General features: G+C 39.4%; 1 protein-coding gene across 1 annotated transcript in view; it reads left to right on the forward strand.

Annotated features, from left to right (window-relative positions):
* Positions 1 to 17459, forward strand: part of NCKAP5 (NCK associated protein 5) — a 436389-nt gene that overhangs the window by 141975 nt on the left and 276955 nt on the right. Inside the window, exon 4 of the mRNA XM_064156156.1 lies at positions 10104 to 10181. Coding sequence (XP_064012226.1) covers positions 10104 to 10181 — 78 coding nt within the window. The remainder of the gene's footprint in view (positions 1 to 10103; positions 10182 to 17459) is intronic.

Genomic DNA, 17459 nt, shown 5'->3' on the forward strand with positions numbered 1-17459 from the left:
TATAGATGGGTGGATATAAGGATTACTGGACGTTAGGAAAAAAATTCTTCACCAGAACAGTTGTCAAGTCCTGGAACAGGCTGCCCTGAGTAGTGGAGTCTCCATCCTCTGAGGGGTTTAAAACACATGCTGATGTGGTGCTTAGGGACATGGTTTAGTTGTGCACTTAGTTGCACCGGCTTAACAGGTGGACTCGATCATCTTAAAGGTCTTTTCCAACCTAAATGATTCTGCACTTCCCAGAGTAGTTCCGCTGAATTCAGTGTTCCAGGAAGAGGCAGAGTGCTGGAAGCAGTTTCTGTGATTTCCTGAGCATTGAAGGCTGAGATAATTTTTTTCTGTACTATAAATATGCATGTGCAAGGCCTTGCAAGCAGAGCTGCTGGCATGGAGAGCACATTTCAAAATGTGCCACAGCAAGGTCCCTCTGTTTTAAAAAGCTTGTTGCTAGAGCAGAGCATGGTGGCAGGCAGGCAGGCAAAAAAGGAATGGCAGGGGAAAGATGAAAGAATGGGAGCTGGAAATCCTCACAACTTTGTTTCGGTGTGTTTTGCCCACTGATGCTTGGATGTCTTTTGGGATCATCAGATTGATATATCTACAGCATTGTACTGGGTTTCCACCTCACATTTACATATTCTATATCTGTGCATATATATTATATTTGATATTTTTGGCTGTGCACTTTTAATATGAAAATGTTTTGACTAATCAGCATCTACTTTTTTTTTTCTTCAGTTTGGTTTTGAGTTTAATTAGTTCTTGACTTTGGTTTAATTAAAACCGTATGAAGATACACTTGATTTGTATGTGTGTACCTTGTTCCTTATCAGAAGTTGGCAGAATTAATGTGAAGACAAGTGATAATGAAGCAGTATAAAAAAAAAATGGTAGAAAACTTGAGGTCCCAAGGCATTTGCTGTCAGGATGGATGATAGCAGTTATTCCAAGAGAGTTAACAAGTTTGATACATTCTGAGAATGAAGCAACTTTATCTGTGAATACCAAGTGTCTGTAGTAGCCCTGGATTTCCTCAGCTCTGCAATAGATCCAAGTAATGTTTTTTTTCTGTCCTTGTTACAACTTCTTCTCATCTTTAGTCATTGTGAATCACATGCAAGTGCCATATGTTTACATAAGTCAAATGCCTCCAGCCAGCAGATCTTCTCTGTGTGATGTTGATTTATATTCATTAAAACCATCCAAGAAATGATTCAGAAATTGTAATTACCTGCTAATGTCAGAGATAGATTAATTAAGTGCTCCAGTGTTTACTCTGCATCTCTACGACTGCTAACATCCATGGCCATTTTTCTTTACAGCACCAGTTTCTTTGCTGGGTGAAGTTTATTAATGTAAATTTGATTTGACATAAAGAAGACTACAGCTAATTATTTCATGTAAATATACACACTGTGTAGCAGCAAACTTATAAACTCTGCACATCTTGCAGTCTTTTTTTTTCCCCACTCTGAACGTCTGTTTTAGCTGTAGAGCAAATTCCTACTGCCTGCATAACAGATGCCTTTTCCTTTGTCAAATTGCCGGGATATAAATGTTTCTGTCACTCTGACACCTCCTTGATTTACACACAGTCATCAAGAATTTCGAACAACTGGGAGCTGTCACATGTATCACTATGCTCAGCTTCACTTCGTATGTTCATTTTGTATTTCACTACATAGACAGGTTTTGTACTGACTGAGAACAAGAACTTCCCATATGTTGAGGTAAATCAGAGAGCAGCCCCAGAGCTGCCTAGGAGATGTGGTCAGACACTGTGGTGTAACCTGTTTTTCCATACCCATTCTTCTTGCTGGTAAAAATGCAGGAGTTTCCTATTTCCAGATCAAATCCCGGGCTGCTGCCTCATCAATTTCTTTGGGTGTTTTTTTGGTAGTTTAGAAGCTCAAAGAGTTCTTGAGGCTTTTCCTTCCTCTGGGGCTAGCGCAAGTGAGTGTAGCTCATAATCTTGCACTATCATCTACATCCTGCTCCCTGCCTACTACTCAGGATCAGGCCCCACAGGTATCCACAGACACTTGCCTTAGTGCAGACTGATTACCAAAAAGATATCCCGGTTTGACCCCAAATACAAATCAAGGGCATCCACCTGTTGATGGTGTAGGGCACATTCCTATATGATACTGGCTTTTGTTCCTGCAGTAACAGTGTGGGCTGCTGATGTATTATTGTTCAGTGAAGCTGTTAAGTGGTGTCAAAATTTCCATGACTTAGAGGGTGCCTAATAAATTCAAGCTTTTCTGTTATGATTTTATCCTTTCCCATTTCAAGTCAATTCTAGTGGATTCCATGTATTGCTTTGTGTTTGCTTTTACTGATTTATGCTTCTTTCAAGGAAAGAAAATCAGCTAAGTACAGCACAAAATGTCCAGTTTCTTATACAGATGAAGAGAATAATTTCCTCAGCATTTAGTAGCAGTGACAAAACTTCCAAAGCTTGTTTTGGGCATAGAGACTTTTAGACTCAGGGAATGCTAAATTTTTTAAGTGAAAGGTGTTTGTACAAAATACTCTGTTAAGTTCTAGACTTGTTTGCTGTACTTAGTCACTCCTACAGTCCTTTTTTTCTGGTTTTCCTTCCGCTCCTTACTCTTGTATTTCATCCATCTTGCTGGTTTCTGACTTTGTTCCTCACTATGCTACTTTATATTCTATCTTATTTTGACAAACATCCCAGGCTATCAAATCAGGGCTTTATTTTTTTAATGGATCCCAGTTGGAAATCATCTGTCCAAGGCCCCATTTTATGTAAAACGTATTTTTAACCTATCTATTTGATCTTAGGAATTTATCATTACACTTACCCAATTCATCTTGGGCTCTGTTTCATTGCCCTGAAAGAGGACAGTCATTGTTGTGTTTTATATATTGACATTTGTCCTTTAAGTGAGATGTTGCTTAAACTATTAACTGCTTTGAAAGTTAGGGGCTGCTCTGACATGACATCCAGAATGGTGATTTTCCACTGCCAGAGATTTTCTAGGGCTGTGGAAAATGTGGGCATCTGCTAGAGCTTCTCCATACTTCTACCTCAATTCTACTGGCTTGGGTTACAGAGATGCAACCTCTAAGTTACATTACAAGAATTGCTGTGGCCTCTGTTTAGTTGTCTGGTTTTGGTGAGGAATTAGAACACTGAGAAAATGTGTACCTTTGAAGTCAATCTGTGTGTTCTTGCTAGAGGACAGCAGACATTCCTTAGAAGAAAAAGTCTTATAGGGGAGATACAATACTGTATTACCCTGAATTTTTCAGCATCCTCTGAGACTGCAGTACTGACTTGTGTCAAAAAAGGCAGACTTCATCAGATTTAGTCCAGCTGAAAACTGCTTTGCTATTTTACTGCCTCAAGCTGTCATCAGGCTTCCCTTTAGATAGCTGAAATATGTATTTCTGTCTTTTTAGTTTCACTCTTCAGCATCACAGGGTAGTAGCTAGGAAGCACTGGTATTCTTTTCTTCATTCCCAGTACCAAAATACTTCATTGATTTACTGCAAATCTACCTCAATGTAATTAACCTCAATTTAGTCAGTTTTTCAGATTTTCTTCTTCCAGAACTGAAGTCTAGCATCATTGTTAGCTTCTTACCAGCTAGCTATGTCAGGGCCCATGTAGACTGTATAACTCACACATACAACCACTGGGTGAGCATTGTTAGCTTCTTACCAGCTAGCTATGTCAGGGCCCATGTAGACTGTATAACTCACACATACAACCACTGGGTGAGCATTGTTAGCTTCTTACCAGCTAGCTATGTCAGGGCCCATGTAGACTGTATAACTCACACATACAACCACTGGGTGAGCAATACCAATCAAGTGAGCGTCTGGAAATCTGCTTGGTGGTGGTGCTTCTTGCCAAACCTATTCTTCACCTTCCATTTCTCTTCTACTAAGCTGAAGAAGAGATGTCACAGAATATTGGTCTGTACATCTCTCATATACATGCCTACCTGAGCCACAAGACCTTAGGAAAGGTCTTACTGGAAAAGAGGTTTCACAAGCTGCTGAAAGATAATGTAACACTTAGGCATTCTCCCTAGCCCCTAGTGGGAATACTGAACGTGAGGGGTCGCTGAGCAGCAGAGCACCCACGTTGCTGTCACAGAGCTTGTACTTTGAGGACAAAGTGGCAGGATTTCAAATGAAGCAGGGCTCTGTATTGCAGCTGTGAATTGGGACAGCATTCTTCTGCAAACTGTCCCTGCTCCCCTCATTCAGAGTGCACAGGCTGCAGAATCTGTCCCTTAGCTAACGACCTGGTGCTGTTTCAGGCTTTATTAAACTCTGCTGTCATCTGTGGGAAGTGCCACTTAATAGGGTGCAAAGCAGAAGCCAAACAGCAGCAGCAGGGAAACCCAGCTGATCTTTTACAAAAACAACTGGCTTTGGATGGGTTGGTAAATCAGTTTTAATCACTGCAGCTGAGATGTAACACGAACTGCTCAGTGAGGCTTAAGTGATTCTGAACAATTAAGAAATTTGCTCAACATATTTATTAAAATAATCAGCACTGTTTTTACCATAATGGTGTAATTCCACACTACGTGCATGTGGGCTCTTGCCAGCCTTCTGCTCAATTGCAGAGGCTCTAAATGTACGCTTCCATTCCATTTGTTAATAAAACTGACAATTAAAATACCATGTTGAAATCAGGTAAAAGAATAAATCAGCAGTGATGACAGTTTTGAAAGATCATTTCTTAAGTGGCACAGTTTAGCTTTTATTGCTATTTAGCACCAAAAGTGAGGAATCAAGCCAGGTGTGGTATTGAAGAGAGTGACAAAAACAGCTAATCCAAAGAGATTTTATTTTTTGTCATACATGATTTATTTTTATCCTGCAGCTGAGTAATGTTGTATAACAGACAGCTCAAATCCTCAATTACAATGCTTTTAGACATGTGAAAAATATAGTCCAGACAAAAATACATACATACATATATATGTGTGTGTGTGTGTATATATATATATATATATAGTCTGGGGCTGCTGGAAAAAAAAGCCTATTTTCTCTCAAAGGTTTATGTAGTAGGATGATAACAAAAACAAATATTTTGCAAACGTTAAAATATTGTCTGAATGCATCCTCCCTAGATCTAAAGCTTTACCCCAGGGCACTCTTCCAAGATCCTTCAAAGATGACTTGTGTCTCCACACTTAGCATAACAGCTTAGATGTTCCCCTCATTGCTTTGCTAACATCATTTCCTAATTGCAGCAGTCTGCTGTTTGGCTGCAGACAGCTTTGTTGTTGTTTGATTTCTAATAACCTTTCCCTGTGAAAACACGACATTTCTGCATTGTAACAGATGACTGGGGGCTCTCTGTGGAGTTCCCTGTCTCCAGGGCTGGATGGCTCCAGATACTTGCAGCAACTTGTCTGCACATTTATCAGATTGTTCATTTGGTGTTTTTCTCTACTCCCCAGTGACAAACATCCTCCACTGTGAAGCACAAGAGCCTGAATCCATGCTGATGCCTCCCTGTCTGGCTTCAAAGACAAATATTAGTGGAGTCAAGGGGTGTTGCCTGGGTTAGGGCTGTCTGCACAGTGTCCACACCAGTTGAACCAGGAGTTTGATGTACCAAGGGAGAATGAGACACTTTGGGCTCTGCAGGACAGAATATGAATTAATTTTACTACCCATCCCAGCTTCAAAGCCAGTCCACACAAAGATGAGTGCCACCCTAGTCTGCATCCCAATTTCCTTAGTTTTCTGCTGAGACATCTCAGCTGGGCACCTGGGTCCTGCACTGGAAGCTTGTTCAGGACAGCGAGTGAAGCAGCAGGCAAGGCAACTGCCATGTCCCCACATGCCTAGCTGAGGCATGGGGCTTTAGGAGAGCTGCATTGTCCCTGCTGCAGAATGTCCCTGAAGCACCACACCAGCACCCACCTGCCTGCCAGTGCCCACTGCCCAGTAAAGGCGCCCAAGCACACGCTTAACTGTGAGCACATGAGTAGCCCTATTGAATTAAGTATGTAATCAAGTGATTTGCTGGATCAACGACTGTATCCCTAATCCTTTTCACATATCACTAAGCTCATTAAACTCTCTTTGATACCAAGCTGTGCAAGTTCCTTAGGAAAGGCAGAGACTATGTGCTAGTTCTTTAGCTTAAATTTATCACCTCCAGCTTCCAGCAAGAGACTCCTGGTTTCTAAGCCTGAGGTTGCCCTAAGGGTTTCCTCTGTAACAATGGATGGGAAAATGTTCTGTGTGCTGTCTAATTTTTGATACCCTGCCCAGCACAACATGGATATGCCAGAACAAATACCCACGTAACCAACCAAAATACTGAGCAGTGGATCCCAGGCCTCAGTGGAGGCACTTCATTTCCTTTCTCTGCCCCTTTTTTCCTGACAGCTGTCCAGCTAAAAAAGAAAAGAGGAAAAAAAAAGATCAAAAAATTAAGCATTGCAAAGCTAGATATTTAGTCCTGTCAAAAAACATGTTTAGGTAGATATGTGGCCTTGTGCTTCAGCTCAAAGCAGGTACAATTTTGGTAAAGCAATTCTCTGATTCTCTCTAAATTAGATGAGCTGGTATGTGACATTTGCATACCAACTCTCCTGGATGCTATAATCTACACAGGTGTTAGAAAGATTTTTCTACTGCATTTAAACATATTACAGAAGCTTTTCCCCTTAAAACAGTGCAGCTATATGACATCACAGGAGGATAGATGGAGGAGTGAAATCTTTCTGGCTGGGGGCTAATTGAGAAGGAAAAGGACAGTTTCACCCATTATTCTCAAAAGGATTTGATTTTTTTTAAACCATGGACTCCTCTGTAATCCTGCAAGTTGGGAGGAATTGCTGGAGAGGAACTTGAAGCAGAGCCAGTGCAGCTCAAGCTGCTGAGATCTAGTCCAGTTCTGAGTAACAATGTGGGTAGCAATTCCACAGCCAGTATCATTACTATATGATGTCTTCAGGTTTATACAAACACACTGATTTGGAGTCTCCAGCTTCAGATTAAATATGAAGCATAATTTTGGAACTATTGCCTTGGCCTTACACAGCCTTACCTGCTCCTGCCTTGCAGGTGCTCAGTGGGAGCAAACAGGATTGTGAGCTGCTTCTGAAACCCTGGAGCTCTCCCTGCCTTTCTCTCTTATTTGATTGATCTGTCTTATTAGTTTCTCATATAAGTACCAGTCGTGTCTCTAAATGATTATTATCCTTACCCAGTTATTTGTTCTTGTCTCTGTTTTCATAAGGAAAAGGTATTTTTCTTACACAGATGTGGGTCACTTGGATCCTTCTTCCAATAATGCAAACTCCTGAAGTTGTACTCCTGCATCAAAAATTACATTCCATGTAATTTCTCAGCCTAGACATTTAGCTACTCAAAGCCTACATGGTGCAAGCATTCAGTAACAGAGCTCCAAAGAAGCTACAAAATATTTGTATTATTCCTCTTTATGTGATGTATTGAGAAATGTCAGCTCTTTACTGAATTGTGTACATAGTCTTTGTGAACATAAAATTATAGAACCATTTAAACTGGAAGAGACTTTTTAAGATCATCGAGTCCAACCATAAACAAATGTAGCTCATTTTATACTCTCCCTGAACATGCCAAGTTTGCTGTTTAGTTCATCTCAATAAAATGGTAATACTGAGTTCTGATCCAGGGTTTGCAGAATTTGGCTTATTGGGATGACCAAAAAAAAAGAGTAGAAACCTGTGCTTGGGAACAGAGACCTTGTCTGAAGCAGATGGCTCGCTTTGGACACGGCTGGCAGGTGAACGTGCCGTAGCAGCTTAGAGGAAAGGAGGTACTTCTAACCACAATGTTTGTATCAAATCGTGGTTGATTTTTTTTCACATCACTTTTTCCAGACTGACAGATTGCACACTCATGAGCTGCAGGTTTTCAAGGACAAATGGAATAATATTTGTGGTTTGCCACAGGAAAAGCTTTACATTAAGGCAACAGTCAGACAAGATAAACACATTGCTTGTTTTTTTTCCTCACTGTCTTTATTTCCAGGCAATATTTTTGAGAAAATTGCTTCAGAATGAGTTTTTTATATTATCATGGTCGAATTATGCAGAAAAAAACTGCTGATCCTATCCTTGCCCGTAGGGCAAAGTGCACTGATGAATAAATCAGGAATATTGTTTAATATTACATTAAAAAGATGTAAAGGTATTAATACTAATTTAAACTTGGGTCATTGTAGTAAAAGAAAAAAACTAAGTAAAAAAAAAAGGCAGCTTGTTTTAAAGAACTTGGTACTGTGAATAATCATCATTATACATTTGTACAGGCTTTTTTTTTTCCTGAACTGTACTATATGTATATGAAAAAAAATACTTTTACTGGCTTGGAAGAAGTTTGCTGCTTAGTTGATATGCTGTACTTCAAGTAACATTCAATTCAGTCAAGTAACAGGGAGAGTAGGAGCCGATGCTGACACCAGTGTGTAATATAAATGGTCCTGGATAAAAAAAAATATATCCGACTATATTAATGCCCCCAAAGTTCAGGCATTTCTCAGGATTTACATTATTTAGTGTTTTCTGCAAGTAACAGCTAGAAGATGCATCTATCTACAGCAGTTAGATTAAAATTTAAGCTTGGGGCGACTGCAGAGTTTAATGGAAAGTTTCACAATACCCAAAGGTTTTCGAGCAATGAAGTTTGAACAGGATACATCTGAGATGCATTTGCACAGGCTTCTGAGGAGCTGCACTTTACTTTTCCTTCCCATCCATGCCAGGGACCATTCCTTTGTGTCATGATACCACCGCCTCTCATTCTCGATCAGAACAAGAAAATGATTGCTGTGAGCAGAGACATAGAATCACTTAGAACAATTCCAGTCATGAAAAATAAAAATGTACATTTACATGTGAGTTTTGTTCATTAAAATCAGCTAACATTTATCTTCACCTTGAGAGAAGACGTGATGATGTACTGTCTCTGTGGTAGCTATCTCATATTCCTGGTCATGAAGATAAATGGCTCAGAAGAACCAGCTATTTTGCAACAAAATCCCACAATTGTACTCTAAATAAATAAATAAATAATGAAAGTAAAGAAACAAGTAATACAAAGAAGAACCCAGCAGAGTGTTTTTGTGATAAGTCCAAGGCTGAAGCAGTGGAGCTGTAAAAATGGTACTTTGGTCTCCAGAGGGTGAACAGGGATTCTTTTCTATATACTATTCCAATACTTATTTCCTGGAGGATGAGGTTTGAAACATATTTTTGCTTTGGTGAGATATTTCAAGAGAGTTATGTTATTACTGATAGGCTTTCAGAATAAAAGTAATGTGGCTGTGTTGGTACTGCTGTCATACAAATATATCATATTATATCATGTTAGTCTGTGGGTTCATCCTGTAATACTTTATATAAATAACACTGAAATGGCCTTCCTTCTGGAAATGAAGTGGTGTATTTCTGTCACTGATGTATTTCTCTGCTGAGAATAAGCCTCATCTCTTTGTTTAAAGAGAGTTTAAAGAATAGGGTTCAATTTAAAATAATTGATTGTGATTATTTATCAGAAATTCTGTGTAGACACAAATGCAACAGCTTTCATGTAGGTGAAGCAAGTTACAGCATCTGCAAAAACTGAACTGGAAAACTCTCTAGGACCTGAGTTATAGGGTACATGCTGTAATATTTTTCATACCACCTGCGACATAAGTATTTGAGTCAAACGTTCAGTTCACTTTGATTTATATCTAAAGCAAAAAAATGTGCACCACAACACTGTTGAGAAGTGCATTTTTCAGTCTGGATCCAGAGAAGATAATTCTGAGCTTAGAATATGGATATGTATTTCTATGTGTTTTAATTTCCTCAAGCTTCTTGCATATCCTCATGGCCTTTTGTCTCAATCTCTCACAAGTGTATCAGGCTACTGCCCTGTTCACTTGATCTGAATCCAAATTTGGCTTCAATCTAGATATTTACACCATTGTGATTCCTCTGCACTTGGGATAACCTTGGGTGCAAAACAAAAGGGGACTCCACAAATTGACTCTGTCTTTTAGTCAAAATGTTGGAAGTGTCTTGAGCATTTGAAAACTGACCCTTTAATCATGTTTTCTTTAGGAATACATGGATTCAAACAAATACATAGAGCACTTAGTGACTCAGCTGGAAGAACAACGCTGGAATTTATGGAGGCAAGTACTATGCATGCACACATTTATTTATTTTGCTGTTTTGGAAACAATATGACACTCCATGATGTTCATTCATGAGTTGAAAGAAATGATTGTGTATTGAGTTTCTCCACTTTTTCATTCTTGGTGGACTAGCAAATCTTACCTAAGTGAATTAAGCAGGGCATCACACACGAGTTGAATCTTGCCTTTGCTAATCAGGGCAGTTACACATATGTACAGGTTTCCTCACGTTCAGTTTTCTAAGCAGTGGATCCTAATTAAGTTAAGATTCTTTAACTGGACTGAATTTAAGAAGCAGGTATATATTCTTGAATAGTCTTGAAGTGCTTTTCCATCATGCACAGAAAATATAGCCAAAAGCCCAGAATGGCAGCCTAAGAAATTGAGACTTCTGAATCAAAAATAGTCATAGCTTGAGAATTTTGCACTACTCTTGACAGGACAGATTTTCTATTTCTTTTCTGTGCATGATGCTCAGTGCAGGCTGCCCAGACTTAACTGCTTTAAGCAAAGCAGTTATTTCCACATGCTTGTGTGCAGCTAGTGGCAGTTTCTACTCTGTCCTAAGGCAAATGTTGTAACTGTACAGGCATTTCTGAAGATCTCTTCCTAGTAAGGAGGCTTTAGGACCTTGCAAACCTCCACACATTCATGTGATCTAGTAAATGTCATCTACTCACAGAGGGAGGTTGTCAGTTCTTGCAAAGAGTTGCTTGCTTCATTCCAGACATAGTTTCCTCTTTACAACAGCAACTCTATTACAGTGGTTTTGCTGCTGTGTTACTGTTGATGCCTTCATTAGGCAGGTTAAGAGGCTGTGGACTGTGCATTTTTCTGAAATTGAACTCAGAACAGTGATGTGATGGCAAAAATGTCTAAATGCATAGATTATGCTATTTCAGCAGTACTGTTCTCTAACTGTTGTCTCAGGGCTGTTCTGATACAAAACAGCAAAGATAGTGAAGAAATTACCTCATCTTCAGAAGCCTCGGAAGTGTCACATCCCTAATGAGTTAATTATCTCTTGATAATTTTCAAATTAATTCTTCCAGACTTTCCATTTGTATAGAACTGTTATTATCATAGCTGCTCTAAAAAGATCTGCATGACTGCACTTTGCAGTATTTGTTCTTACTTTGCATTTTTTAAGTATTCTGTACCTATTTATTAACTGCTACTCATCTTTCCCAAGTAACAAGTGGTAGGATGAGAGGATATGGTCTTCCCAACCCTGAAAATAGTCAAGGTGCAGCTCAACAGGGATCTGGGCATCCTGACCTAGTTGAGAATGTCCTTGCTCACTGCAGAGGGGGGTGATTCCCATTGGAATGGGCTGCCCAGGGAGGTGGTGGAGGCACTGTCCCTAGAGGTGTTCAAGAAAAGCCTGGATGAGGCACTTAGTGCCATGGTCTGGTTGACTGGCTAGGGCTGGGTGCTAGGTTGGACTGGATGATCTTGGAGGTCTCTTCCAACCTGGTTGATTCTATGATTCTATGATTGATTCTATGATACTCTTGGAGGTCCCTTCCAACCCAGACCATTCTATGATTCTGTGTTGTGCCAGGAAAGGTTTAGGTTGGATATTAGGAAACAAAAATTTCACTGAAAAGGTTCTCATACCTGGGAACAGGCTGCCCAGGGAAGTGGTAGAATCACCATTCCTGAAGAGATTTAAAACACATGTAAAAATGGTGTGAGGGATATGATTTATTGGTGGACTTAGCAGTGCTGGGTTGACACAGTCTCAAGTTGTGCTGGGGGAAGTATAGGCTGGATTTTAGGAGGAAGTTCTTGCCAAAGAGAGTGATTGGCATTGGAATGGGCTGGACAGGGAGGTGGTGGAGTCACTGTCCCTGGAGGTGTTCAAGAAAAGCCTGGATGAGGCACTTGGTGCCATGGTCTAGTTGACTGGGTAGGGCTGGGTGCTAGGTTGGCCTGGATGATCTTGGAGGTCTCTTCCAACCTGGTTGATTCTATGATTCTATGACAATCGGACTCAATGATCTTAAAGGTCTTTTCCAACCTAACCAATTCTATGATTCTGTGATTCTTAATTTTATAGTTACCAGCCAAATTCTTATCTGGGATAACATTTCATACAGAGAAGATGGAAATGGTATCAGTGATGGAACTCATTCAACATTCACAGCCATGTAGCATTTTCAAAAGCAATACTTAATTTTAAATATTTTTTTTTCTGAAGGCATATGAGCAGGGACAATCTTTATTAATACATAGTCAAATATAAAGTAATCTTCAGGGAATAATTCAATCTTCATGGACTGAAACCTATTTCACCTTAGTTCTGATGAAGGAAGAAATAATGATCTGTCCTGATTCTTCAGCTGAATGCCTCTCATGTACCAGAAAACCCCAAAAGCTTTACACATGAGAGTACTCATTGCTATGCATCTCACAGACTTCTTGACCTATAGGATCTAAAGTAGTATGACAGCATTTACAGCGTGCAGCATTTCTGATACGGACTTAGGCTTATTTATAGGCAAAACTCAGAAAGTTTGTGTTTAATTCCTGTTTTCTTTTAAAAGTAATCAGAATGATTGGCAGCAAAAATGAAATTTATTTGTAAGATTATAGAATTCAGGAGATTCTTCTTGTAAGAATGAAGATGATAACATTACATGTGGATGACACTGCCAGGGTTAAATATAAATGAAAACCTAAAAGATTAAGAAGTCTCTTCTCTCAGACAACCAGCAACAAAACAAGGGGACACAGTCTGAAGTTGTGCCGGGGGAAGTATAGGCTGGATGTTAGGAGGAAGTTCTTGCCAGAGAGAGTGATTGGCATTGGAATGGGCTGCCCAGGGAGGTGGTGGAGTCGCTGTCCCTGGAGGTGTTCAAGCAAAGCCTGGATGGGGCACTTAGTGCCATGGTCTAGTTGACTGGCTAGGGCTGGGTGCTAGGTTGGACTGGATGATCTCGGAGGTCTCTTCTAACCTGGTTGATTCTATGATTCTTTGAAAAGGTGCAGGGGTAGTGCCTCTATTTTATTACAAACAGACATTCAGATGTGTTCTGAAAGTTCAGTAAGTTTGGAAAACTGAAGAAAGCAATTTATTTTTAATAGTAATTTACTTTTAATGTTATTTTAATGGAGTATTGGCAGGAAAAGTTAAGAATTACAACAAGCACTACAAGATAAACCCTTCTGGTTTCGCCAGTCTTCTCTGACCACTTTATTTCCCTCTTTTAAGTCTTGAAGATGTTTCATGGTGAGGATTATGCTAATAGCTCACGCAGGGGCAGTACTGGGCTGTCTACAGGCAGACAGATGTCCTAATAAATCAGCATAGCCCTCTTCTCAGACTTCATTATGCTCTTGATTTGTGACTACCATGATTTTAACCCAGTGGGTCACTGGGCCCTGAACCTGACATTGACCGATAACCTCTACTTTACTCTAGGCGAGCTAATAAAAGAGACAGACACAAATTGTGACCATTTAGCTCCTTCAGCATTACTTACAGCCAGGACAGATTTATAGCAGCCTGGCCAAGACAGAGGAGACTAAAGCCGATGTCATGGTGCGCATATCAATTTTACATTTCCTTTATATTTCCACACGTACAATGGGACCCTAAAAGACATGTGGGGGCAAAACTTTCTTTTCATTTTAGAGGATGACTGTTTACACATGGCATTAGCATCTGCTGTGGAACATTTATTGCTGTAATTGCTGTCCCAGGAGATCTGACTATGGTTAGGTCACTTTTTATAGCTTTCTGCTATAACAGACCTCTAGTCCAGCTTCAGATGTTTTGTTCTTTAAAACCTTTACAACAATGAATGAAGCTACTTCACTAGTTCTTGAAGATGCAGACTTTTTCTTCAGAGCTTTTCTCACACTGAACATACTGCAATAATTATTTTCACATGAAGGATGATGAAAATGATAGCATATTTGACTTGTCAGTGGTTCCCACCATTCCTCAAATTTGAACAAAATTAATTTATCCAACATGAGACAAATGTCAATGTAAAGCACCAACATTTATCACTGGAAATGATGCCCAGTAGTGATTGTGCATCTCAGTGTATCAGCTTGAACAAGAACACTCTTTTATTTTCCCTATCCAACGCAGAAATAACTTTAAACAGGACTGAACTTGGTCAGGGGTGGGGGATCCTCTTGCAGTGTTGTTCCTCACATAGCTTTAATGCTCTAACTCAGCTAATGTGTATGACTACGTATAATTTTTATGGCAGAATCACATGGACAATCGACATGAGAAGCAGGAATTTGCTCCTGCTGTCTTTGCTAATTGACCTTGACACTAAATTGTAATTTTTAACTCTTGACACATAGATTAGTGTCAGTGGTTATTAGTTCCCTTAACAGAAGATTTGTATTTCAGCATGGGATACTTGCCTAAATATGCAAGGGTTAGACACTGTTCTTAAGAAATTTCAAGGGAATTTTATTAGTAGTAATACTGGAACCAGGACCAGACCTGTAGTCTGTCTTGGTGAAAGCATGATGATATGCTGTGCTTCACAAATGGCCATCATATAAGGAATGATCAACAGCACCTTCTTACAGTAATGAAAAACACAAAAGGAGAGGACCACAAATGCACGTGAGGACCACAGGGCACTTCTCCAGCTATGTTCAGAGTTCATTACATAGATTTGCCATACTTTCATCACCAGCTTTAGCATGCTTCTATGCTCCTGGGTTTCATGCTTGTGCACTAAAGAGGTGTCAGGTATTAAACAGGTTGCTTTTGCTTGTAATCATGAACTTTATTGGAAGACCATAATTGCTAACAAGCTAAATAGCTCTGCAAGAATTCTTAATGGTGAGCACAGATTAAAATAACAACTGTGATTAGCTTTAAACTGCTTGACTAGAAAAAGGACTAATCTTAGGGGAATAAGTTGCATGGCAAATAAGTGAAAAACTCTGTATATGATATTAGTGTAATGAAGGCTGTGAAAAAAAACACAAATGCTACCCCAGCTAAGTAAGGTCATGCTCCACACAAGTATCTTTTTCTTGTCAATGGCTTAGTAAATTTGGCCCAAGGGGAATTAAGGTCAAAGCAGCCATTTTAACCCCTTGTGGAAATTTCTAATAAAAAAAGTTGCCTCTGGGCCGTGATGCCAACATGAGTTATAGACTGCATTTGGAATGATCTGTCTTCCAAAGCTGTTGTTGTAGCCCATGATCAGTGTGCTGCAGTGCAGTGTGGTGTGGAAGAGCATGAGATTTTCTTCTTCTTTGCTTCTTTGACCCACCTGTCTTGTCACACCATCTTGGCAATTGAAAAAGCCAGGGGGAAAAAAAAGATTTTTAGTGCTATTAGCCACTAACAACTGCCTCATCTCTTTCTCAGTCTTTTGCTTTGCTAGGTTGTTTTTGGGGTGGTGGTGGTGTTTGGGTTTCTTGCTACATCTCTACAACACTGCTAGATACAGCAGTGGATATTCATAATAAACTTGAAAGATCCATGAAAATAGAGATGTATTTCTTTCAGTTTCTTCAGCGTTTGGAGATGAGGCACAGCAGAACTGAGTTTAGCAAATAGGAGTCATTCAGTCGCTACGGGTACTCAGATGATTACAACTAGCATTATAACATCAGATACGTCTCTATAAAGCTATACCTTCCAATTCCTGGCTTTGCATGAAAAAAAATCACACCAAAAATGCAGGCAAAACCCACCTAAGGCTACCAGGTCATATAAGAGAGTTCACAGTGCTGCTGCAGATATGCATTTCTACTAAGGATTAGTATTTGAATATGCACATTAGGATACCGATTAAAAATGTATCAGATTTCTGACCAAATGTGCTTTTCTTTAGCTGAGTGTAAATTTAGATGGTTCAGTGAGCAGTGCAGATGTAGTTACAGGCCACAAAAAGCATGGCCATTGTATTATCTGTTCATGAGAACGGCTCGCTTCCTCTGCCTCCCCAGAACAATGCCTATCTCACACCACAGTTGCTAAAGATACTTTTTCATGACTGAACTGGGTGACAGTAATGTGAACAAAGACTAGATAGAAGAGCAAGTATTTTATAAATCATATTCTTAACAGGATCACAGAAGACAAAGAGAAAATAGGTTAAAGATTACAAATGAACCTTATGGGCTATGCAAATCCACTATAAATACTGAACTCGTAACCAAGGGAAAAGACTCGATAGCTGCTTAGAACACTTGTTGCAGCTGTAGTAAAAGTAGTGCATAATTAAGTATAACTTATCAGAGTGTTCAACTCAACACTGATCACTCTCTTATAAAGCAAGAAAAATAAATGCTTTATAGAAGTTTACCCCATTCAATTTTTTTTTTGCAGTATCCACTAATTAGTCATATAAAATAATTTTCCTCAACTTTTTACCTCATCATACATAAACCTCCTTCACTGGTAAGCCATTTAAACTCTGATAGGGCATGCTTTTGCAGAGTATTTACTAAACTGACTTCAAAGTAAGCTCAACTCAATGTGCTGTGGTACATAAGAAATATGGCCTGGGTTGATTTTGACATTGTATGTTCACAGCAAGTATGGTTTTTAAATAATATCACTTCTCAGTCCATTCCCTTTAATCGGAGAAAACTCCCATTGACACTGCCCATCAGTGCTGCACAAGTCAAGAGTGTCAAGTCTCAGTTACTGAAGTCATTAGATAGAGGATTTGGAACCTGAATAGCGAATAATTTAGATACAAGCAAATCTGTATCTGTGCTAAACTACCCAGATTTTACAACTGCGGGCAAAAGATGGAAAAGTGTTCTTTAAAAAGTAACTTGGTATGGTCATGTTTACAAAACTGAATACATTAGCCCATGTTAACTTTTGAAACGTTAATAACATGCTGTAATTAATTAGGGATTGGGGTATTTCTGCACAGATGTATGCTTGTCATAATAGTGAGACTGCCAGAGCCACGAATTGATTTGTTTCTCTTAAATTAAAAAATAGAAGGCCTTGAGCAAAATATATTCTTTAGATAGATGCGGTAGAATAAGGATCACAAATGTTCCCTACCAAGTTGAAAGGGAAAAAAAAAACCAAAACTCCAGCAGGGAAGTATGTGGAAGGTCTATTTGACATATGGATGTTTGTTAAAAGCAAAATGCATGAACAGCTCAGAGTAAATTAGATCCTCATTTGTATGCTGGGAAATGAAACGGATAATCTTGGCGTGGTTCTCCGTTTGTTTTAGATTTTTTGTGAGAACAAACTCTTTTGTGTACACAGATATACATATTATTGTGCTGCCTACATAGGGAGGGAGGAAAAAAC

The sequence above is a fragment of the Pogoniulus pusillus genome, chromosome 2 (genome assembly GCF_015220805.1).
Source record: "Pogoniulus pusillus isolate bPogPus1 chromosome 2, bPogPus1.pri, whole genome shotgun sequence".
NCBI classification, from domain to species: domain Eukaryota; kingdom Metazoa; phylum Chordata; class Aves; order Piciformes; family Lybiidae; genus Pogoniulus; species Pogoniulus pusillus.